The sequence below is a fragment of the Ranitomeya imitator genome, chromosome 6, assembly GCF_032444005.1.
Source record: "Ranitomeya imitator isolate aRanImi1 chromosome 6, aRanImi1.pri, whole genome shotgun sequence".
NCBI lineage: Eukaryota > Metazoa > Chordata > Amphibia > Anura > Dendrobatidae > Ranitomeya > Ranitomeya imitator.
In genome coordinates, this window is record NC_091287.1 from 576,477,198 (window position 1) to 576,501,821 (window position 24,624).

Here is a 24,624-nt window from a genome sequence, read left to right on the forward strand (position 1 = left end):
GCGGTCCAGGAGGACACAGGCTGCAGCGCAGGGTCTGACACTGTGTCCTCAGTGCTGAGGAGTATCTGTAGATGAGCGGTCCAGGAGGACACAGGCTGCAGCGCAGGGTCTGACACTGTGTCCTCAGTGCTGAGGAGTATCTGTAGATGAGCGGTCCAGGAGGACACAGGCTGCAGCGCAGGGTCTGACACTGTGTCCTCAGTGCTGAGGAGTATCTGTAGATGAGCGGTCCAGGAGGACACAGGCTGCAGCGCAGGGTTTGACACTGTGTCCTCAGTGCTGAGGAGTATCTGTAGATGAGCGGTCTAGGTGGACACAGGCTGCAGCGCAGGGTCTGACACTGTGTCCTGAGTGCTGAGGAGTATCTGTAGATGAGCGGTCCAGGAGGACACAGGCTGCAGCGCAGGGTCTGACACTGTGTCCTGAGTGCTGAGGAGTATCTGTAGATGAGCGGTCCAGGAGAACACAGGCTGCAGCGCAGGGTCTGACACTGTGTCCTGAGTGCTGAGGAGTATCTGTAGATGAGCGGTCCAGGAGGACACAGGCTGCAGCGCAGGGTCTGACACTGTGTCCTCAGTGCTGAGGAGTATCTGTAGATGAGCGGTCCAGGAGGACACAGGCTGCAGTGCAGGGTCTGACACTGTGTCCTCAGTGCTGAGGAGTATCTGTAGATGAGCGGTCCAGGAGGACACAGGCTGCAGCGCAGGGTCTGACACTGTGACCTCAGTGCTGAGGAGTATCTGTAGATGAGCGGTCCAGGAGAACACAGGCTGCAGCGCAGGGTCTGACACTGTGTCCTCAGTGCTGAGGAGTAACTGTAGATGAGCAGTCTAGGAGGACACAGGCTGCAGCGCAGGGTCTGACACTGTGTCCTGAGTGCTGAGGAGTATCTGTAGATGAGCGGTCTAGGTGGACACAGGCTGCAGCGCAGGGTCTGACACTGTGTCCTCAGTGCTGAGGAGTATCTGTAGATGAGCGGTCTAGGTGGACACAGGCTGCAGCGCAGGGTCTGACACTGTGTCCTCAGTGCTGAGGAGTTACTGTAGATGAGCGGTCCAGGAGGACACAGGCTGCAGCGCAGGGTCTGACACTGTGTCCTCAGTGCTGAGGAGTAACTGTAGATGAGCGGTCCAGGAGGACACAGGCTGCAGCGCAGGGTCTGACACTGTGTCCTGAGTGCTGAGGAGTAACTGTAGATGAGCGGTCCAGGAGGACACAGGCTGCAGCGCAGGGTTTGACACTGTGTCCTGAGTGCTGAGGAGTATCTGTAGATGAGCGGTCTAGGAGGACACAGGCTGCAGCGCAGGGTCTGACACTGTGTCCTGAGTGCTGAGGAGTAACTGTAGATGAGCGGTCCAGGAGGACACAGGCTGCAGCGCAGGGTCTGACACTGTGTCCTGAGTGCTGAGGAGTATCTGTAGATGAGCGGTCCAGGAGGACACAGGCTGCAGCGCAGGGTCTGACACTGTGTCCTGAGTGCTGAGGAGTAACTGTAGATGAGCGGTCCAGGAGGACACAGGCTGCAGCGCAGGGTCTGACACTGTGTCCTGAGTGCTGAGGAGTAACTGTAGATGAGCGGTCCAGGAGGACACAGGCTGCAGCGCAGGGTCTGACACTGTGTCCTGAGTGCTGAGGAGTAACTGTAGATGAGCGGTCCAGGAGGACACAGGCTGCAGCGCAGGGTTTGACACTGTGTCCTGAGTGCTGAGGAGTATCTGTAGATGAGCGGTCTAGGAGGACACAGGCTGCAGCGCAGGGTCTGACACTGTGTCCTGAGTGCTGAGGAGTAACTGTAGATGAGCGGTCCAGGAGGACACAGGCTGCAGCGCAGGGTCTGACACTGTGTCCTGAGTGCTGAGGAGTATCTGTAGATGAGCGGTCCAGGAGGACACAGGCTGCAGCGCAGGGTCTGACACTGTGTCCTGAGTGCTGAGGAGTAACTGTAGATGAGCGGTCCAGGAGGACACAGGCTGCAGCGCAGGGTCTGACACTGTGTCCTGAGTGCTGAGGAGTAACTGTAGATGAGCGGTCCAGGAGGACACAGGCTGCAGCGCAGGGTCTGACACTGTGTCCTCAGTGCTGAGGAGTATCTGTAGATGAGCGGTGCAGGAGGACACAGGCTGCAGCGCAGGGTCTGACACTATGTCCTCAGTGCTGAGGAGTATCTGTAGATGAGCGGTCCAGGAGGACACAGGCTGCAGCGCAGGGTCTGACACTGTGTCCTGAGTGCTGAGGAGTAACTGTAGATGAGCGGTCCAGGAGGACACAGGCTGCAGCGCAGGGTCTGACACTGTGTCCTCAGTGCTGAGGAGTATCTGTAGATGAGCGGTCTAGGTGGACACAGGCTGCAGCGCAGGGTCTGACACTGTGTCCTCAGTGCTGAGGAGTATCTGTAGATGAGCGGTCTAGGTGGACACAGGCTGCAGCGCAGGGTCTGACACTGTGTCCTGAGTGCTGAGGAGTATCTGTAGATGAGCGGTCCAGGAGGACACAGGCTGCAGCGCAGGGTCTGACACTGTGTCCTGAGTGCTGAGGAGTAACTGTAGATGAGCGGTCCAGGAGGACACAGGCTGCAGCGCAGGGTCTGACACTGTGTCCTGAGTGCTGAGGAGTAACTGTAGATGAGCGGTCCAGGAGGACACAGGCTGCAGCGCAGGGTCTGACACTGTGTCCTGAGTGCTGAGGAGTAACTGTAGATGAGCGGTCCAGGAGGACACAGGCTGCAGCGCAGGGTTTGACACTGTGTCCTGAGTGCTGAGGAGTATCTGTAGATGAGCGGTCTAGGAGGACACAGGCTGCAGCGCAGGGTCTGACACTGTGTCCTGAGTGCTGAGGAGTAACTGTAGATGAGCGGTCCAGGAGGACACAGGCTGCAGCGCAGGGTCTGACACTGTGTCCTGAGTGCTGAGGAGTATCTGTAGATGAGCGGTCCAGGAGGACACAGGCTGCAGCGCAGGGTCTGACACTGTGTCCTGAGTGCTGAGGAGTAACTGTAGATGAGCGGTCCAGGAGGACACAGGCTGCAGCGCAGGGTCTGACACTGTGTCCTGAGTGCTGAGGAGTAACTGTAGATGAGCGGTCCAGGAGGACACAGGCTGCAGCGCAGGGTCTGACACTGTGTCCTCAGTGCTGAGGAGTATCTGTAGATGAGCGGTGCAGGAGGACACAGGCTGCAGCGCAGGGTCTGACACTATGTCCTCAGTGCTGAGGAGTATCTGTAGATGAGCGGTCCAGGAGGACACAGGCTGCAGCGCAGGGTCTGACACTGTGTCCTGAGTGCTGAGGAGTAACTGTAGATGAGCGGTCCAGGAGGACACAGGCTGCAGCGCAGGGTCTGACACTGTGTCCTGAGTGCTGAGGAGTATCTGTAGATGAGCGGTCTAGGTGGACACAGGCTGCAGCGCAGGGTCTGACACTGTGTCCTCAGTGCTGAGGAGTATCTGTAGATGAGCGGTCTAGGTGGACACAGGCTGCAGCGCAGGGTCTGACACTGTGTCCTGAGTGCTGAGGAGTAACTGTAGATGAGCGGTCCAGGAGGACACAGGCTGCAGCGCAGGGTCTGACACTGTGTCCTCAGTGCTGAGGAGTATCTGTAGATGAGCGGTCCAGGAGGACACAGGCTGCAGCGCAGGGTCTGACACTGTGTCCTGAGTGCTGAGGAGTAACTGTAGATGAGCAGTCTAGGAGGACACAGGCTGCAGCGCAGGGTTTGACACTGTGTCCTCAGTGCTGAGGAGTACCTGTAGATGAGCGGTCCAGGAGGACACATGCTGCAGCGCAGGGTCTGACACTGTGTCCTCAGTGCTGAGGAGTAACTGTAGATGAGCGGTCTAGGTGGACACAGGCTGCAGCGCAGGGTCTGACACTGTGTCCTCAGTGCTGAGGAGTATCTGTAGATGAGCGGTCTAGGTGGACACAGGCTGCAGCGCAGGGTCTGACACTGTGTCCTCAGTGCTGAGGAGTATCTGTAGATGAGCGGTCCAGGAGGATACAGGCTGGAGCGCAGGGTCTGACACTGTGTCCTCAGTGCTGAGGAGTATCTGTAGATGAGCGGTCTAGGAGGACACAGGCTGCAGCGCAGAGTCTGACACTGTGTCCTCAGTGCTGAGGAGTATCTGTAGATGAGCGGTCTAGGTGGACACAGGCTGCAGCGCAGGGTCTGACACTGTGTCCTGAGTGCTGAGGAGTAACTGTAGATGAGCGGTCCAGGAGGACACAGGCTGCAGCGCAGGGTCTGACACTGTGTCCTCAGTGCTGAGGAGTATCTGTAGATGAGCGGTCCAGGAGGACACAGGCTGCAGCGCAGGGTCTGACACTGTGTCCTCAGTGCTGAGGAGTAACTGTAGATGAGCGGTCCAGGAGGACACAGGCTGCAGCGCAGGGTCTGACACTGTGTCCTGAGTGCTGAGGAGTAACTGTAGATGAGCAGTCTAGGAGGACACAGGCTGCAGCGCAGGGTTTGACACTGTGTCCTCAGTGCTGAGGAGTATCTGTAGATGAGCGGTCTAGGTGGACACAGGCTGCAGCGCAGGGTCTGACACTGTGTCCTGAGTGCTGAGGAGTAACTGTAGATGAGCGGTCCAGGAGGACACAGGCTGCAGCGCAGGGTCTGACACTGTGTCCTGAGTGCTGAGGAGTAACTGTAGATGAGCGGTCCAGGAGGACACAGGCTGCAGCGCAGGGTCTGATACTGCCGCCTCTCCCTCAGTCTCGGTGCCAGTTTTAGTCATTTTCCTCTGTTCAGATGTTGCGGTTTCTCCTCACGTCCTGTGATTCAATCTCTTGGCAGGCATCTTTAGCATCTCTTAAAGAGATGTCTGCCCGGATAGCGGCCCAGGTCACCACCTCGCCCCCAGCCCTGGAGCATGTTCTGACCCTGCTGGCCCAGTTCTCAGAAGCAGAAGACGAGCTGCTGCCCTGGATGCAGGAAGCGGAGACAGAATTACCGCAGCTGTCTGCCAACTACTGCAACTACCGCCACATCAGAGAGCAGCAGCAGCAGCTGCAGGTCAGTGAACTACATGTGCTTACGAGCTGCACACTGGCACTGTGCAGCTACAGACACTTCTCCATGTGTCCTCATGTATGAGAGGCCGATGTCTGCAGTGTGACCGTACGTCCTGCAGCCTCCAGGGGCACTATTGCCACACATGGGGCACATACATGAAATCTGCTGTTTCTGGGGCTGTATGGAGGCCCGGGATCAGGTGTGCCGCGTTGTGACCCGTTACACCCGTTGTGTCTCCGCAGGCTTTGAGAGAAGTGGTCGCCGAGCACAAGCCTCTGGTCACCAAGCTGCACCGAGTGTCGTGTAAGCTGTCGGAGCTGTGCCCGGAGGAGGGGGCTGCCTTTCAGGGACGTTTCGAGACCGCAGAGAAACAATACTGCTCCATCCGAGAGGCTGTGCGTCAGGCTGCTGCCATCCTGGAGGACACCGTCCCCAGATACAGCCAGGTGAGCCTCCATACTGCTAAAGGGGCACTCCACCGAAATGTACAATGACCAAATGAGGCCTCAACACAAAGCCCCCATAGAATGAAGTCAGTCCCAGGGAATCCCAGCAACACAGGGGCTTTCAGGAGGCTTCATTTAAGGTCCTCTTCATACTGAGCTGCTCTTTGTCCATAGGTCACCGAGCGGCTCGACGTGATGAGTGACGGCCTGGAGAGACTCAGCGATCGGATGCAGAACTCCGCTTCTGTTCATGGGGAGCCTTCACGAATCCGCGAGCAGCTCAGAGAGAGCGGCCAAGTGCAGGCCGAGCTGGAGAAGATAGGAATGGCCCTGGAGAACATCAGCAAGCAGGCAGCAGAGCTCATGTCCAGTCTTCCTGATCAGACAGCGGAGCCACAAGGTACCAACGTCTGTGCTGTCCCCAGGCCTCTGTCGCCGACTCTCTGACCCCGGTCCTCTGTCACCGAGTCTCTGACCCCGGTCCTCTGTCGCCGAGTCTCTGTCCCCGGGCCTCTGTCCCCGGGCCCCTGTCCCCAGTCATCTGTCCCCAGGCCTCTGTCCCCGCCGGGCCTCTGTCCCCAGTCCTTTGTCCCCAGGCCTCTGTCCGCGGGCCTCTGACCCCGGTCCTCTGTCGCCGAGTCTCTGTCCCCGGGCCCCTGTCCCCAGTCATCTGTCCCCAGGCCTCTGTCCCCGCCGGGCCTCTGTCCCCAGTCCTTTGTCCCCAGGCCTCTGTCCGCGGGCCTCTGACCCCGGTCCTCTGTCGCCGAGTCTCTGTCCCCGGGGCTCTGTCCCCGGGCCCCTGTCCCCAGTCCTCTGTCCCCAGGCCTCTGTCCCCGCCGGGCCTCTGTCCCCAGTCCTTTGTCCCCAGGCCTCTGTCCCTGAGTCACTGTCCCAGGGCCTCTGTCCCCAGGCCTCTGTCCCCGAGTCTCTGACCCTGGTCCTCTGTCGCCGAGTCTCTGTCCCCGGGCCTCTGTCCCCGGGCCCCTGTCCCCAGTCCTTTGTCCCCAGGCCTCTGTCGCCGAATCTCTGTCCCCGGGCCTCTATCCCCGGGCCCCTGTCCCCAGTCCCCAGGCCTCTGTCCCCAGTCCTCTGTCCCCGGGCCTCTGTCCCTGAGTCTCTGTCCCAGAACCTCTGTCCCCAGGCCTCTGTCCCCGGTCCTCTGTCCCCAGTCCTTTGTCCCCAGGCCTCTGTCGCCGAGTCTCTGTCCCCGGGCCTTTGTCCCCTGTCCCCAGTCCTTTGTCCCCAGGCCTCTGTCCCCGGCCTCTGTCCCGCGTCCTCTGTCCCCGGTCCTTTGTCCCCTGTCCTCTGTCCCCAGCACTCTGTCCCCTGTCGCCGAGTCTCTGTCCCCAAGTCTCTGTACCGGTCCTCTGTCCCCAGTCCTCTGTCCCCGGCCTCTGTCCCGGATCCTCTGTCCCCAGTCCTTTGTCCCCGGGCCTCTGTCCCGGATCCTCTGTCCCCGATCCTCTGTCGCCGAGTCTCTGTCCCCGGGCCTCTGTCCCCGGGCCCCTGTCCCCAGTCATCTGTCCCCGCCGGGCCTCTGTCCCCAGTCCTTTGTCCCCAGGCCTCTGTCCGCGGGCCTCTGACCCCGGTCCTCTGTCGCCGAGTCTCTGTCCCCGGGGCTCTGTCCCCGGGCCCCTGTCCCCAGTCCTCTGTCCCCAGGCCTCTGTCCCCGCCGGGCCTCTGTCCCCAGTCCTTTGTCCCCAGGCCTCTGTCCCCGGGCCTCTGTCCCTGGGCCTCTGTCCCTGAGTCACTGTCCCAGGGCCTCTGTCCCCAGGCCTCTGTCCCCGAGTCTCTGACCCTGGTCCTCTGTCGCCGAGTCTCTGTCCCCGGGCCTCTGTCCCCGGGCCCCTGTCCCCAGTCCTTTGTCCCCAGGCCTCTGTCGCCGAATCTCTGTCCCCGGGCCTCTATCCCCGGGCCCCTGTCCCCATTCCCCAGGCCTCTGTCCCCGGTCCTCTGTCCCCGGGCCTCTGTCCCTGAGTCTCTGTCCCAGAACCTCTGTCCCCAGGCCTCTGTCCCCGGTCCTCTGTCCCCAGTCCTTTGTCCCCAGGCCTCTGTCGCCGAGTCTCTGTCCCCAGGCCTTTGTCCCCTGTCCCCAGTCCTTTGTCCCCAGGCCTCTGTCCCCGGCCTCTGTCCCGCGTCCTCTGTCCCCGGTCCTTTGTCCCCTGTCCTCTGTCCCCAGCACTCTGTCCCCTGTCGCCGAGTCTCTGTCCCCAAGTCTCTGTACCGGTCCTCTGTCCCCAGTCCTCTGTCCCCGGCCTCTGTCCCGGATCCTCTGTCCCCAGTCCTTTGTCCCCGGGCCTCTGTCCCGGATCCTCTGTCCCCGATCCTCTGTCCCCAGGCTTCTGTCCCCTGTCGCCGAGTCTCTGTCCCCAAGTCTCTGTACCGGTCCTATGTCCCCAGTCCTCTGTCCCCGGCCTCTGTCCCGGATCCTCTGTCCCCAGTCCTTTGTCCCCGGGCCTCTGTCCCCGTCCTCTGTCCCGGATCCTCTGTCCTTAGGCCTCTGTCCCCAGTCCTATGTCCCCAGTCCTATGTCCCCAGGCCTCTGTCCCCGGTCCTCTGTCCCCAGCCTCTGTCCTCAGTCCTTTTGTCCCCGGTCCTCTGTCCCCGGCCTCTGTCCACGATCCTCTGTCAACGGTCTCTGTCCCCGATCCTTTGTCCTCAGGTCTCTGTCCCCGGTCTTGTGTCCCCGGCCTCTGTCCTGGGCCTTTGTAGGATTAGTGGGGTTCCACTCACTGGGTGTATGCTGAGCTCGTCTTCTATTTCAGGGGTCATGCAGCGCACCGCAGAGTTACGGGCACAGTGGCAGCGATTGTGTGGACGGGCAGAAGAGCGGGATCGGTGGCTCTCTGGGCTACTAGTGTTGGCTGAGCGCTTCTGGAACGGACTCTCAGATTTGGCTCTGACCCTCGGTGACACCCAGCAAATGGTTCTAGACACAGAGGAGCCTGCTTCAGACTCAGACTCCATCAGGACCCGACTCGATGCCATGCAGGTAGGTGAAGGATGGACTCTCACCAGGGCTGCACCTGCGACCCCTGCACTCATCTGAGATGACTACATAATGCGGATGAGACCCTCTGATCGTCTGGATTCTCTGTTGTCAGGTTCTGCGGGAAGACATTGACAACCTGCAGAATGACCTGGACATGCTGGGGGCGCTGGGAGTGGAGCTCATGTCCTCCTGTGGAGACACGGACAAACCTGACGTGACCAAGAGCCTGGACGAGGTGAGAAGAGGCCGACGACTACGAGCCAAAGACTCCACACACTGAGGGAATGTCAGAGGACGAGTCCAAAGGAGGAGAAGGGAGGGCAGAGGAGAAGGGAGGGCGGAGGAGAAGGGAGGGAAGAGGAGAAGGGAGGGCAGAGGAGAAGGGAGGGCGGAGGAGAAGGGAGGGAAGAGGAGAAGGGAGGGCAGAGGAGAAGGGAGGGCGGAGGAGAAGGGAGGACAGAGGAGAAGGAAGGACAGAGGAGAAGCGAGGGCGGAGGAGAAGGGAGGGCGGAGGAGAAGGGAGGGCGGAGGTGAAGGGAGGGCGGAGGAGAAGGGAGGACAGGGGAGACGGGAGGACAGGGGAGAAGGGAGGGCGGAAGAGAAGGGAGGGCGGAGGAGAAGGGAGGGCGGAGGTGAAGGGAGGGCGGAGGTGAAGGGAGGGCGGAGAAGAAGGGAGGGCGGAGGAGAAGGGAGGACGGAGGAGAAGGGAGGACAGAGAAGAATGGAGGGCAGAGGAGAATGGAGGGCAGAGGAGAATGGAGGGCAGAGGAGAATGGAGGGCAGAGGAGAAGGGAGGGCAGAAGAGAAGGGAGGGCAGAGAAGAAGGGAGAATAGAAGAGAAGGGAGGGCAGAGGAGAAGGGAGAATAGAAGAGAAGGGAGGGTAGAGGAGAAGGGAGGACAGAAACATCTGGTGGAGAACAAACGATTCTGGAGCAGGATGACATAGGAATCTGTAGGGGAGAGGAAAGTGGAGTCTGGAGGATAACGGACGAGTCTGGAGGATGTGGATGACAGGAGTCTAGGCTGGAGGACAGGAGTCTGGAGGAAGTGGAGGAGGACAGGGTAGTCTGGAGAAGAACAGAGGAGTCTAAAGGAGGAGAAGGTGGGGGAGAACAGAGGAGACTGGAGGAGAATAGAAGAGTCTGGAGGAAAATGGAAGACAAAGGATTCTAGAGGAGGAGGTGGAGAACAGAGTAGTCTGGAGGAGAACAAGAGAGTCCGGGGAAGGGGGGACCGAGTCGTCTGGAGGAGAACAGAGAATTTTGGAGGAGGAAAAGCTTCTGGAGGAGGAGGACAGAGGATTCTAGAGGAGAAGGGTTTGGATGACAGAGGAGTCTGTAGGGGGAGGGTACAGCAGAGTCTGTATGAGGACAAAAGAGCCAGGATGACTCTTCTCAGTCTGCTATGCTGGTGTTTGATTCTCTCTGTGTCACAGACCTGAAGTTTATCAGATACATGATATCCAGTCTGATCCTCCCCGCAGATCTATGGCATCTGGAACAGTCTGAACAAGCTTTGGGGAGAACGTTACACTCGCCTGGAGGAGCAGCTGAAGGCCACCATCCGGTACCAGGAGACTATCCAGGTATGTTTCTGATGCTCTGATCCAGGAATCATCGAGGACTCTGGAATCTCTAAGGACTCGGGAATCTCTGAGGACTCGGGAATCTCTGAGGACTCAAGAATCACTGAGGACTCGGGAATTACAGAGGACTCTGGAATCTCTGAGGACTCGGGAATCACTAAGGACTCTGGAATCTCTGAGGACTCGGAAATCACAGAGGACTCGGGAATCACAGAAAACTCGGGAATCACTAAGGACTCGGGAATCTCTGAGGACTCGGGAATCTCTGAGGACTCAAGAATCACTGAGGACTCTGGAATCTCTGAGGACTCTGGAATCACAGAGGACTTAGGAATCACAGAGAACTCGGGAATCACTGAGGACTCTGGAATCTCTGAGAGCTCTGGAATCACAGAGGACTTGGGAATCACAGAGAACTCGGGAATCACTGAGGACTCGGGAATCTCTGAGGACTCGGGAATCTTTGAAGACTCGAGAATCACTGAGGACTCTGGAATCTCTGAGGACTGAGGAATCTGTGAGGACTCGGGAATCTTTGAGGACTCGGGAATCTCTGAGGACTTGAGAATCACTGAGGACTCAGGAATCACAGAGGACTCAGGAATCACAGAGGACTCGAGAATCACTGAGGACTCGAGAATCACTGAGGACTCGAGAATCACTGAGGACTCTGGAATCTCTGAGGACTCGGGAATCTCTGAGGATTCGAGAATGACTGAGGACTCTGGAATCTCTGAGGACTGAGAAATCTCTGAGGACTTAGGAATCTCTGAGGACTCGGGAATCTGTGAGGACTGAGGAATCACTGAGGACTCGGGAATCTCTGAGGACTCGGGAATCTCTGAGGATTCGAGAATGACTGAGGACTCTGGCATCTTTGAGGACTGAGGAATCTCTGAGGACTTAGGAATCTCTGAGGACTCGGGAATCTGTGAGGACTGAGGAATCACTGAGGACTCTAGAATCTCTGAGGACTCGGGAATCTCTGAGGATTCGGGAATGACTGAGGACTCTGGAATCTCTGAGGACTGAGGAATCTCTGAGGACTTAGGAATCTGTGAGGACTCAGGAATCTGTGAGGACTCAGGAATCTGTGAGGACCCGGGAATCTCTGAGGACTCGGGAATCTCTGAGGACTGAGGAATCACTGACGACTGAGAAATCTCTGAGGACTTGGGAATCTCTGAGGACTTGGGAATCTCTGAGGACTCGGGAATCTCTGAGGACTCGGGAATCTCTGAGGACTGAGGAATCACTGACGACTGAGAAATCTCTGAGGACTCTGGAATCTCTGAGGACTTGGGAATCTCTGAGGACTCGGGAATCTCTGAGGACTCGGGAATCTCTGAGGACTGAGGAATCACTGACGACTGAGAAATCTCTGAGGACTTGGGAATCTCTGAGGACTCGGGAATCTCTGAGGACTCGGGAATCTCTGAGGACTGAGGAATCACTGACGACTGAGAAATCTCTGAGGACTTGGGAATCTCTGAGGACTTGGGAATCACTGAGGACTCGAGAATCTCTGAGGATCGAGAATCACTGAGGACATGGGAATCTCAGAGGACTCGGGAATCTCTGAGGACTGAGGAATTACTGAGGACTCGGGAATCTCTGAAGACTCGGGAATCACTGAAGACATGGGAATCACTTAGGACTCGGGAATCTCTGAGGACTGAGGAATCACTGAGGACTCGTGTCTCTCTCTCTCCGCAGAGACTGCAGGACTGGCTGCTCAGCGCTGAAGCCCGGCTCTCCGAAGAGTTCTTGGTGGGGGGAGACCTGGACATGGTGAGGCGTCAGCTGTCTGAACTTAAGGTGAGCTTTATATTGACCCCTACATGAATGAGGTGTGGTAGAACACATATGGACAACGGTCCACTGACACTCAGAGCTGTAGTTATAATTCTGCCGGCTGTGTCACAAACACAACACGTGCCTCAGATACAACCGTAAAGGGGGTTCCGTGTACTACTCACTTGTCCACCCACCTATCACTAGCGCACCCCACAGACGCTCCTACATCCACAGCACACTTGGTTTACCAGGCCACTGGTACTCGAGCACCCAGCTTTCCCAGCTTCTTTCTGTTCTTGAGATTATGGGGACGTTGTTTCATGACTTTTGGATATGGGATGGACCCCACTCCTTAAAATCACCATAACTACTGTAAACCTAGATACTAAAATAAATACACAAACACATTATTTTGGTTGTCAAAATGGCCACAGCTTTTATTCAAATCACAGGATTAAATAATCACAGTAGGAGTCAGGTGGAGTGCTAGTACATTGGGATTCACAAGTAATTATTATTATTATTATTTATTATTATAGCGCCATTTATTCCATGGCGCTTTACATGTGAGGAGGGGTATACATAATAAAACAAGTACAATAATCTTGAAAAATACAAGTCACAACTGGTACAGGAGGAGAGAGGACCCTGCCCGCGAGGGCTCACAATCTACAAGGGATGGGTGAGGATACAGTAGGTGAGGGTAGAGCTGGCCGTGCAGCGGTTTGGTCAATCGGTGGTTACTGCAGGTTGTAGGCTTGTCAGAAGAGGTGGGTCTTCAGGTTCTTTTTGAAGTACTGCGATATCCCCAGCTGTCTGACATACAGCACCAGGACAGACAGCCATAAAGAGGCGGCACGCACTGGCTCGCCATTCAAGCAGAGCCAGTTAACTTTCAGGGCACCAATGACCCTATTATCCTCACTCCTGTGCTTAACCACTGTGCCCGCCCCTGATTGATGTTACCATTACAACGTCCTTGAGGCTGGCCACCAAAGCCGAGCCTGCTCACCACCATGAGGTTTTACATCCTCTATTAGTTAAAATGAGTCCACCTATAATTGTCCGCAACTAGAACCTGACTCCTAAACCGCAAAGCCGTGACGGGTTATAAATTCCAAGTCTCATTTGACTCTTTTTTTTTTTTTTAATAATTAAATCATTTTTGTAAACTTAAAAACTAGAAGTCCCTGCAAAAGCATTAATGGGGCAAACCTCCGACTCACAAAGAATCATCCGACAGCGCTCAGGAGAGGAAAAAACCCCTGTGGAGGAAACCTCCAGGGAACCATGGCTGAAGGATTGCCCTTCCCTTGGGCTTAGAAGGTTACCGCAAATAATAACTCTTTATAGCCAGTATACAATTGAACCTGGTACAAGATATGCAATGACAAATTCAAAAATACAATAAAGCATTTATCATTATACAAGCAATAATTAAAAAGTTTTAGGACAGAGATTATAAACAGGGTGGGAGGGCGGGTAATGTTTCCTGTCCATCCTGTGAGAGAAAGAGGGAGTAGAGCCAGAGTTGCCTCCCGTATATAAGCCCACCCTCCTCACAGTAATACACCAGGCACAAACATCTAAACTCCTTCCTCTTAAATCAACAACGCTCTTGTTTAAAATCTACACTGCAATACAAACAAAAGCTGCAGGAGTTCTCAGTCCACCCATCCCCAAGTCATGTCCACCTCCGTCTAGTCTCCGCTGGTTTCTTTTTAGACTGAACGTTCAGTAAGAAGCTTGGCGCTTCCAGGGTTTACACAAGAGGAAATCCCAAAAAGAGACAAAACAAGACACAAAAAAGGGAAAATCCGAAACAATGGGATTGGGAGAGCGACAGTGCGGGGGGGTCTCCAGACCTGACATTCCATGGATAACCTGTTATGAAGGGTCTCCCCTCCCTCGGCTGAGGTCAGGGGGCGTCCGATCAGAAATCCCCCCAGATCTCCGATGATCTTCGCAGCGTTCTGTACGGACCACACGTGAATATGGGGATCCATGACTCGGGAGATGTCGCCTCCTGAGCGTCGTCCACAATGTGGGCAATTTCCCCACAGATCTGAATCTGCTCCCGATCGTGGACCGATCCTGGACTGTGGCAGATAATGACAATGAGTATTGTTTTATCATGTCCTGTGTGTGGTGTAGACTGATGCCCCCCGCTTGTACCACCTCGGCTGCCCATGGGCCAGCACTGACCGCTGCCTGCTAATCCTCTGTGCACCCTCCATGTCCGCGCTCCATCAGATCACCTACTTCTTTACCTGTCCACAGCGGGGGAGGGGAGCAGGCAGTGATCCTGGGACCCCTGGAATCTGCAGAACTCACAACCTCACTCATCACAGCTGCTCTGAAGGCTCCAAGTGTTCACTGCGGTCTTATAATACCAGCAGAATAGTGACTGCAGCTCTGGAGGTGACTGGAGGATAGGACAGGATGTAACATCAGAATAGTGAGTACAGCTCTGGAGGTGACTGGCGGAAGAAATCTGATGTAACAGCAGAATAGTGACTGCAGCTCTGGAGGATAAGACAGGATGTAACAGCAGAATAGTGAGTGCAGCCCTGGAGGTGACTGGAGGATAAGACCTGATGTAACAGCAGAATAGTGACTTCAGCTCAGGAGGTGACAGGAGGATAAGACACGATGTAACAGCAGAATAGTGAGTGCAGCCCTGGATGTGACTGGAGGATAAGACCTGATGTAACAGCAGAATAGTGACTTCAGCTCAGGAGGTGACAGGAGGATAAGACACGATGTAACAGCAGAATAGTGAGTGCAGCTCCGGAGGTGACTGGAGTAGAAGTCCTGATCTCTCTGCAGGTCACAACATGGTGAGGCTGGACTTACATATCAGTGTTACTATTTTATAGACCTCCGTTCTCGGGTGTCTGAGTCGCCCGTGCTGGACACAGTTGAGAACAGGAGCTTCTCTACGTCGCACCGACCTCACTCTCGGTCAGTATGTCAGATACAGTGGATGTAAAGAGTCTACCCGCCCCTGACGTACTCTTTTTTTTTTTCATGTAAACAAATCTGACCACGAAACATCGCAGGACTTCTTTCCCCGGAAATTTCTTTAGGTGGAAAACAAGCTACAATAATGCGGTTGCATTCTATAATCAGGAATGGGGTTGTGCGGAGAATCAGCAGATCATGTTTCCCCCATGTTACATAGTAATTAGTGCTCGGCCGCCATCATTTCCAGAGATTCTCATCAACCCCAGAGAAAGTGTCCCAGAAACGGAGCCTTTTCTTACATATCAACCTCCAGGCTGGCCATGTTCTATGGCTGTGAAGAAACCAGATTATATCTTAATTACCCAGACAACTATGTTTTGCAAACCAAGAAGAATTGACTTTTTATCTATATGTTGGCTTTTGTTGATTTCTGGTGGGTCAAGAAAACAGACTTTTGTTTGGGTAAAAGAAAAAAAAATCCTATATAGAAAAGAAATACCGAACAATATTTGATAAATAATCAATAGTAAATATTACCAATAGATATATACCCCCAAAAATATATTTACTAAATAAATAAATCAATTAAATAAAATTATTTTATTATCATACAAGGCAATATGACACAATATTCAAATTAAAAGGTAATGTTTTTATTAAAAATAATTAAAATTGAGGAATAATTCCTGTGTATAAGGGGTGGGGCACGTCAGACAAATTGGAACAAGATTTATAAATATATAAAATAGTATAATATAAATGATAAAGGATAGTAATCATACAGATAAATAATAAAATATAATAAATCTCACATGACTGGAATATGATAAGAAATAAAAAAAATATTAAATTGGTACAAAATCCTCTCAATTTTTCATATATAAAGTGCAGATGGTAGTAGTAATATGAAAGTATATATTAACTGCCAAATACACACAATAAAAAATAATATATAAAAATCAAAATCCAATCTTTGAAGTGCAATAGGGAAAAGTGTCAAATATAATCAGTGCTGTGTAAAAAAATTCTGTGCAATAAAATATAATAATGCTGTGCAAAATTGTAAATAAAGTGCAATGGCAGTAGTGCAATGAAGGTAATTATTGACAACCAAATGCATTCAATGTTACATAAAAAATAAATAAATAGAATCCAATCTTGCGAGTGCGAAAAGTAAAAATAACAAATTAGATTGTGCTGTAAGTATGCAATATTATTGAGAGCGTGAATATGATGGATTATTGATAAAAGTAAAAAAAAATATATATATGAAATATATAAAATATATAATGGCCACTGAAAGTGCGTAATGCTAAAAACTCATAATAATTATTAATTAGAAATAATATATTGTAAAAAACAAATCAATATATATAATTCATAAATGTGGTGGTGAATAATATATATTGCTATATAAGTGTCAGAAGGACATGTAGCCTGAAAGTATATAACCAAAGAAATATATATAAAGGGCAGAGGAGAAAATAAATCGATAGAAAATAAATCAATAGAAATCAAAAAAGCCTGTCATGTGTACCAACCAAAATGACCTGCCGCAGCCCCCACACCACTCCGACGCACGTTTCGCAACCGCTTCGTCAGGGAGTTTGGGTAAGCCTGTAATAGTGACTTGTAAGCTGATATTCCATATAACACAGTGTGCGCTTATCCTTGATTTTGCTGATATGCTAATTATGCATTGTATTATGGAGCCAGTTTGTTGACTTCGAAAGCAGAAAGGGAAAAACTGTGTAAATAGATTGAATGGTCAGGTAGTGCTACTTGATCTCATCATCATTGTTTCCCTTATCCTGATGCTGGACTGAAGGACACAGGGTAAATCTAACAATCGGTTACATGCCTCAGGTAGGCTACGTTCACATTTGCGTTCTGCCGGGCTGCGTCGGGTGCAGCCGCGGTGACGCATGCGTCATGCGCCCCTATATTTAACATGGGGGCGCATAGACATGCGTTGCATGTGTCTTTTTTGGCGCACGCGTCAGGGCGCAGAGGACGCGGCTAGTTGCATTTTTTTTGCGTCCAAAATCATGCCAAAAAAGGACACATGCGTCACAAAACAATGTGTTTTGCATGCGTTTTGGTTTGCGTTGTGCGTTGCGTCGCTGACGCAGCACCGCACAACGCAAATGTGAACGTAGCCTTATAAAGAGACTTGGAGGAAGAGAGACGAGGAGATAGAGTGACACAGCCGGACATTCTGCGAAACACCCAACAGACAAGAGACAGAACTGCAGCCAATTCACATCAGGACCTTTGGCATCTGCTGAAAAGCTGAAAATGAGGAATTTCACCTCTCAGCGACAACGACCCTAAGAGACTTCCAAATCTCCAAAACAACGGCTTCACCTGGAGACGATGGAAGTTGTGGAATGGCCGAATCCAGACCTGAACCAAGGAGCAATCTGTGGTGACCAGAAGAGGGCGCTGTACACAGGAGATGTCCCCTGCAATCTGTGGTGACCTGAAGAGGGCCCTGTGCACAGGAGATGTCCCGCAATCTGTGGTGACCTGAAGAGGACGCTGTACACAGGAGATGCCCCCGCAATCTGTGGTGATCTGAAGAGGGCGCTGTACACAGGAGATGCCCCACAATCTGTGGTGACCTGAAGAGGAAGCTGTACACAGTAGATGCCCCCGCAATCTGTGGTGACCTGAAGAGGACGCTGTACACAGGAGATGTCCCCGCAATCTGTGGTGACCTGAAGAGGGCGCTGTACACAGGAGATGTCCCCGCAATCTGTGGTGACCTGAAGAGGACGCTGTACACAGGAGATGTCCCCGCAATCTGTGGTGATCTGAAGAGGGCGCTGTACACAGGAGATGTCCCCGCAATCTGTGGTGACCTGAAGAGGACGCTGTACACAGGAGATGTCCCCCGCAATCTGTGGTGACCTGATGAGGACGCTGTACACAGGAGATGTCCCCGCAATCTGTGGTGACCTGAAGAGGAAGCTGTACACAGTAGATGCCCCCGCAATCTGTGGTGACCTGAAGAGGGCGCTGTACACAGGAAATGCCCCGCAATCTGTGGTGACCTGAAGAGGGCGCTGTACACAGGAGATGCCCCGCAAACTGTGGTGACCTGAAGAGGGCGCTGTACACAGGAGATGTCCCCGCAATCTGTGGTGACCTGAAGAGAACGCTGTACACAGGAGATGCCCCCGCAATCTGTGGTGACCTGAAGAGGACGCTGTACACAGGAGATGTCCCTGCAATCTGTGGTGACCTGAAGAGGGTTCTGTACACAGGAGATGCCCCCACAATCTGTGGTGACCTGACGGGGGCGCTGTATACAGGAGATGCCCCCGCAATCTGTGGTGACCTGAAGAGGGAGCTGTACACAGTAGATGTCCCCGCAATCTGTGGTGACCTAAAGAGGGCACTGTACACAGGAGATGCCCCCACAATCTGTGGTGACCTGAAGAGGACGCTGTACACCGGAGATGCCCCCGCAATCTGTGGTGACCTGAAGAGGGCGCTGTACACAGGAGATGTCCCCGCAATCTGTGGTGACCTGAAGAGGACGCTGTACACAGGAGATGACCCCACAATCTGTGGTGACCTGAAGAGGGCGCTGTACACAGGAGATGCCCCCGCAATCTGTGGTGACCTGAAGAAGGTTCTGTACACAGGAGATGCCCCCACAATCTATGGTGACCTGACGGGGGCGCTGTATACAGGAGATGCCCCCGCAATCTGTGGTGACCTGAAGAGGGCGCTGTAAACTTTGAGATGTCCCCGCAATCTGTGGTGACCTGAAGAGGACGCTGTACACAGGAGATGCCCCCGCAATCTGTGGTGACCTGAAGAGGATGCTGTGCACAGGAGATGTCCCCTCAATCTGTGGTGACCTGAAGAGGATGCTGTGCACAGGAGATGCCCCCGCAATCTGTGGTGACCTGAAGAGGATGCTGTGCACAGGAGATGCCCCCGCAATCTGTGGTGACCTGAAGAGGGCGCTGTACACAGGAGATGTCCCTGCAATCTGTGGTGACCTGAAGAGGGTGCTGTACACAGGAGATGTCCCCGCAATCTGTGGTGACCTGAAGAGGGTTCTGTACACAGGAGATGTCCCCTCAATCTGTGGTGACCTGAAGAGGATGCTGTACACAGGAGATGTCCCCGCAATCTGTGGTGACCTGAAGAGGACGCTGTACACAGGAGATGTCCCCGCAATCTGTGGTGACCTGAAGAGGACGCTGTACACAGGAGATGTCCCCGCAATTTGTGGTGACCTGAAGAGGGCGCTGTACACAGGAGATGCCCCTACAATCTGTGGTGACCTGAAGAGGATGCTGTACACAGGATGCCCCCACAATCTGTGGTGACCTGAAGAGGGCGCTGTACACAGGAGATGTCCCCGCAATCTGTGGTGACCTGAAGAGGGCGCTGTACACAGGAGATGTCCCCGCAATCTGTGGTGACCTGAAGAGGGCGCTGTACACAGGAGATGTCCCCGCAATCTGTGGTGACCTGAAGAGGGCGCTGTACACAGGAGATGTCCCCGCAATCTGTGGTGACCTGAAGAGGGCGCTGTACACAGGATGCCCCCACAATCTGTGGTGACCTGAAGAGGGCGCTGTACACAGGAGATGTCCCCGCAATCTGTGGTGACCTGAAGAGGGCGCTGTACACAGGAGATGTCCCCGCAATCTGTGGTGACCTGAAGAGGGCGCTGTACACAGGAGATGTCCCCGCAATCTGTGGTGACCTGAAGATGGCGCTGTACACAGGAGATGTCCCCACAATCTGTGGTGACCTGAAGAGGGCGCTGTACACAGGAGATGTCCCCGCAATCTGTGGTGACCTGAAGAGGGCGCTGTACACAGGATGCCCCCACAATCTGTGGTGACCTGAAGATGGCGCTGTACACAGGAGATGTCCCCGCAATCTGTGGTGACCTGGAGAGGGCGCTGTACACAGGAGATGTCCCCGCAATCTGTGGTGACCTGAAGAGGGCGCTGTACACAGGAGATGTCCCCGCAATCTGTGGTGACCTGAAGAGGGCGCTGTACACAGGAGATGTCCCCGCAATCTGTGGTGACCTGAAGAGGGCGCTGTACACAGGAGATGTCCCCGCAATCTGTGGTGACCTGAAGAGGGCGCTGTACACAGGAGATGTCCCCGCAATCTGTGGTGACCTGAAGAGGGCGCTGTACACAGGATGCCCCCACAATCTGTGGTGACCTGAAGAGGGCGCTGTACACAGGAGATGTCCCCGCAATCTGTGGTGACCTGAAGAGGGCGCTGTACACAGGAGATGTCCCCGCAATCTGTGGTGACCTGAAGAGGGCGCTGTACACAGGAGATGTCCCCGCAATCTGTGGTGACCTGAAGAGGGCGCTGTACACAGGAGATGTCCCCGCAATCTGTGGTGACCTGAAGAGGGCGCTGTACACAGGAGATGTCCCCGCAATCTGTGGTGACCTGAAGAGGGCGCTGTACACAGGAGATGCCCCTATAATCTGTGGTGACCTGAAGAGGGCGCTGTACACAGGAGATGTCCCCGCAATCTGTGGTGACCTGAAGAGGACGCTGTACACAGGAGATGTCCCCGCAATCTGTGGTGACCTGAAGAGGGCGCTGTACACAGGAGATGCCCCTACAATCTGTGGTGACCTGAAGAGGGCGCTGTACACAGGAGATGTCCCCGCAATCTGTGGTGACCTGAAGAGGACGCTGTACACAGGAGATGTCCCCGCAATCTGTGGTTACCTGAAGAGGACGCTGTACACTGGAGATGCCCCCGCAATCTGTGGTGACCTGAAGAGGGCGCTGTACACAGGAGATGTCCCCGCAATCTGTGGTGACCTGAAGAGGACGCTGTACACAGGAGATGTCCCGCAATCTGTGGTGACCTGAAGAGGGCGCTGTACACAGGAGATGTCCCCGCAATCTGTGGTGACCTGAAGAGGGCGCTGTACACAGGAGATTCCCCCACAATCTGTGGTGATCTGAAAAGGACGCTGTACACAGGAGATGCCCCCGCAATCTGTGGTGACCTGAAGAGGACGATGTACACAGGAGATGTCCCCGCAATCTGTGGTGACCTGAAGAAGACGCTGTACACAGATGTCCCCGCAATCTGTGGTGACCTGAAGAGGACGCTGTACACAGGAGATGTCCCCGCAATCTGTGGTGACCTGTAGAGGGTGCTGTACACAGGAGATGTCCCCGCAATCTGTGGTGACCTGAAGAGGACGCTGTACACAGGAGATGTCCCCGCAATCTGTGGTGACCTGAAGAGGACACTGTACACAGGAGATGTCCCCGCAATCTGTGGTGACCTGAAGAGGACGCTGTGCACAGGAGATGCCCCGCAATCTGTGGTGACCTGAAGAGGGCGCTGTACACAGGAGATGTCCTCACAATCTGTGGTGACCTGAAGAGGACGCTGTACACAGGAGATGTCCCCGCAATCTGTGGTGACCTGAAGAGGGCGCTGTACACAGGAGATGTCCCCGCAATCTGTGGTGACTTGAAGAGGACGCTGTACACAGGAGATGTCCCCGCAATCTGTGGTGACCTGAAGAGGGCGCTGTACACAGGTGATGTCCCCGCAATCTGTGGTGACGTGAAGAGGACGCTGTACACAGGAGATGTCCCCGCAATCTGTGGTGACCTGAAGAGGGCGCTGTACACAGGAGATGCCCCGCAATCTGTGGTGACCTGAAGAGGGCGCTGTACACAGGAGATGCCCCGCAATCTGTGGTGACCTGAAGAGGGCGCTGTACACAGGAGATGCCCCCGCAATCTGTGGTGACCTGAAGAGGGCGCTGTACATAAGAGATGCCCCGCTATCTGTGGTGACCTGAAGAGGGCGCTGCACACAGGAGATGCCCCCGCAATCTGTGGTGACCTGAAGAGGGCGCTGTGCACAGGAGATGTCCTCGCAATCTGTGGTGACCTGAAGAGGGCGCTGCACACAGGAGATGTCCCGCAATCTGTGGTGACCTGAAGAGGGCGCCGTACACAGGAGATGCCCCGCAATCTGTGGTGACCTGAAGAGGGCGCTGTACACAGGAGATGCCCCGCAATCTGTGGTGACCTGAAGAGGACGCTGTACACAGGAGATGTCCCCGCAATCTGTGGTGACCTGAAGAGGGCGCTGTACACAGGAGATGTCCCCGCAATCTGTGGTGACCTGAAGAGGACGCTGTACACAGGAGATGTCCCCGCAATCTGTGGTGACCTGAAGAGGATGCTGTACACAGGAGATGCCCCCGCAATCTGTGGTGACCTGAAGAGGACGCTGTACACAGGAGATGTCCTGCAATCTGTGGTGACCTGAAGAGGGCGCTGTACACAGGAGATGTCCCCGCAATCTGTGGTGACCTGAAGAGGGCGCTGTACACAGGAGATGCCCCCGCAATCTGTGGTGACCTGAAGAGGGCGCTGTACACAGGAGAGGCCCAGCAATCTGTGGTGACCTGAAGAGGACGCTGTACACAGGAGATGTCCCCGCAATCTGTGGTGACCTGAAGAGGGCGCTGTACACAGGAGATGCCCCCGCAATCTGTGGTGACCTGAAGAGGGCGCTGTACACAGGAGAGGCCCAGCAATCTGTGGTGACCTGAAGAGGACGCTGTACACAGGAGATGTCCCCGCAATCTGTGGTGACCTGAAGAGGGCGCTGTACACAGGAGATGCCCCCGCAATCTGTGGTGACCTGAAGAGGGCGCTGTACACAGGAGAGGCCCAGCAATCTGTGGTGACCTGAAGAGGACGCTGTACACAGGAGATGTCCCCGCAATCTGTGGTGACCTGAAGAGGGCGCTGTACACAGGAGATGTCCCCGCAATCTGTGGTGACCTGAAGAGGACGCTGTACACAGGAGAGGCCCAGCAATCTGTGGTGACCTGAAGAGGACGCTGTACACAGGAGATGTCCCCGCAATCTGTGGTGACCTGAAGAGGACGCTGTACACAGGAGATGTCCCCGCAATCTGTGGTGACCTGAAGAGGGTGCTGTACACAGGAGATGTCCCCTCAATCTGACAGATATGGAGCTGCTGACAGGAAGATCCGGCAAACAAGAGGAATCCAAGATGTTCCGAGCGATCGTCCCCGACCCAAAAACACTGAACAGTGCCAGAAACTCACAGGGGCCTGCAACAAAAGATTAGTGTAAGGGTGTGCAGATTTATTCAATCACATTATTATAAGGCTTTATTTCTCTTTTCCATCTGAAAAGATTTATTCTACATAGCAAAAACCTGGAATTTTATCAGGGGTGTGTACACTTTTATATCCACTGTATCCCATCCATTGTGTGATGAGAAAACGTCAGCCATGACTCGCCCGTGTGACATCTGTACAGATGTCACCTGTCGGCATCCTGGAGGACAGACCCAGCTGTGGGGGGATGTGTCCTGTAACTACTGTGCGGCTTCTTTCTGGATCAGGACTTTAAGAGAGAACTCTATCAATACCGGGTGGAGCTAGAGAGCATCGGGCACCAGGACCTGGGCCGGTCAGGGGACTCCCCGCTGTGCAACCTCAGAGAGCGTTGGGACCGGCTGGAGGACGAGACGGTGAACCGGCAGGTGAGGACTGTACGGGGCAGTCTATGTACGGGTCTTACAGTCACAAGTACACAAGTACCCCCAACAATATGATGGCACTATAACACTACCTCCTGTCAGTGCAGGCATGGCTGAGGCCTGAGGTCCTGTTCCCCTCCCGTTGTATCAAACTCTGGCTGTGTTCCATGAGCTGTGTCACGAATGATGCATAAGGCTGGCGGAGGGCCCCTGTATCTGCTGGTCCGCCCCTGTAAGCTTAAACCATGTTTGTCCCTGTATTTGTCCCTGTATTTGCAGGCCCTCTCTTGTATCTGCCTGTCCTCCCCTATGTCTGCCTGTCCTCCTCTGTGTCTGCCTGTCCTCCCCTATGTCTGCCTGTCCTCCTCTGTGTCTGCCTGTCCTCCCCTATGTCTGCCTGTCCTCCCCAGTGTCTGCCTGTCCTCCGCTGTATCTGCCTGTCCTCCCCTGTGTCTGCCTGTCCTTCCCTGTATCTGCCTGTCCTCCCCTGTATCTGCCTGTCCTTCCCTATGCCTGCCTGTCCTTTCCTTTGTCTGCCTGTCCTCCCTTGTATCTCCTGGTTCACCTCTGTGTCTGCCAGTCCTCCCCTGTGTCGGCCTGTCCTCCCCTGTGTCTGCCTGTCCTCCCCTGTGTCTGCCTGTCCTCTCCTGTGTCTGCCTGTCCTTCCCTGTGTCTGCCTGTGCTCCCTTATATCTCCTGGTTCGCCTCTGTATCTGCCTGTCCTCCCCTGTAGCTGTCCGTCCCACCCTGCATCTGCCTGTCCTCCCCTGTGTCTGCCTGTCCTCCCCTGTGTCTACCTGTCATCCCCTGTATCTGCCTGTCCTCCCTGTATCTGCCTGTCCTCCCCTGTATCTGCCTGTCCTCCCGTGTCTGCCTGTCCTCCCCTGTATCTGCCTGTCCTCCCGTGTCTGCCTGTCCTCCCCTGTATCTGCCATTCCTCCCGTGTCTGCCTGTCCTCCCCTGTATCTGCCTGTCCTCCCCTAAATCTGCCTGTCCTCCCCTGTGTCTGCCTGTCCTCCCCTGTATCTACCTGTCCTCCCCTGTATCTGCCTGTCCTCCCCTATATCTGCCTGTTATCCCCTGTATCTGTCTGTCCTCCCCTGTGCCTGCCTGTCCTCCCCTGTATCTGCCTGTCCTCCCCTGTATCTGCCTGTCCACCCCGGTATCTGCCTGTCCTCCCCTGTATCTGCCTGTCCTCCCCTGTGTCTGCCTGTCCTCCCCTGTACCTGCCTGTCCTCCCCTTTATCTGCCTGTCCTCCCCTGTA

At 54.4% G+C, this 24,624-nt stretch overlaps 1 protein-coding gene across 2 annotated transcripts in view; it reads left to right on the top strand.

Moving 5' to 3' along the window:
* Positions 1 to 24,624, top strand: part of LOC138643275 (microtubule-actin cross-linking factor 1, isoforms 6/7-like) — a 367,371-nt gene that overhangs the window by 219,348 nt on the left and 123,399 nt on the right. For both annotated transcript variants that reach the window (XM_069732207.1, XM_069732208.1), the window contains 8 exons: positions 4,790 to 5,008; positions 5,251 to 5,454; positions 5,629 to 5,854; positions 8,220 to 8,446; positions 8,559 to 8,681; positions 9,931 to 10,032; positions 11,749 to 11,850; positions 23,222 to 23,362. In XM_069732207.1, coding sequence (XP_069588308.1) covers positions 4,790 to 5,008; positions 5,251 to 5,454; positions 5,629 to 5,854; positions 8,220 to 8,446; positions 8,559 to 8,681; positions 9,931 to 10,032; positions 11,749 to 11,850; positions 23,222 to 23,362 — 1,344 coding nt within the window. The remainder of the gene's footprint in view (positions 1 to 4,789; positions 5,009 to 5,250; positions 5,455 to 5,628; positions 5,855 to 8,219; positions 8,447 to 8,558; positions 8,682 to 9,930; positions 10,033 to 11,748; positions 11,851 to 23,221; positions 23,363 to 24,624) is intronic.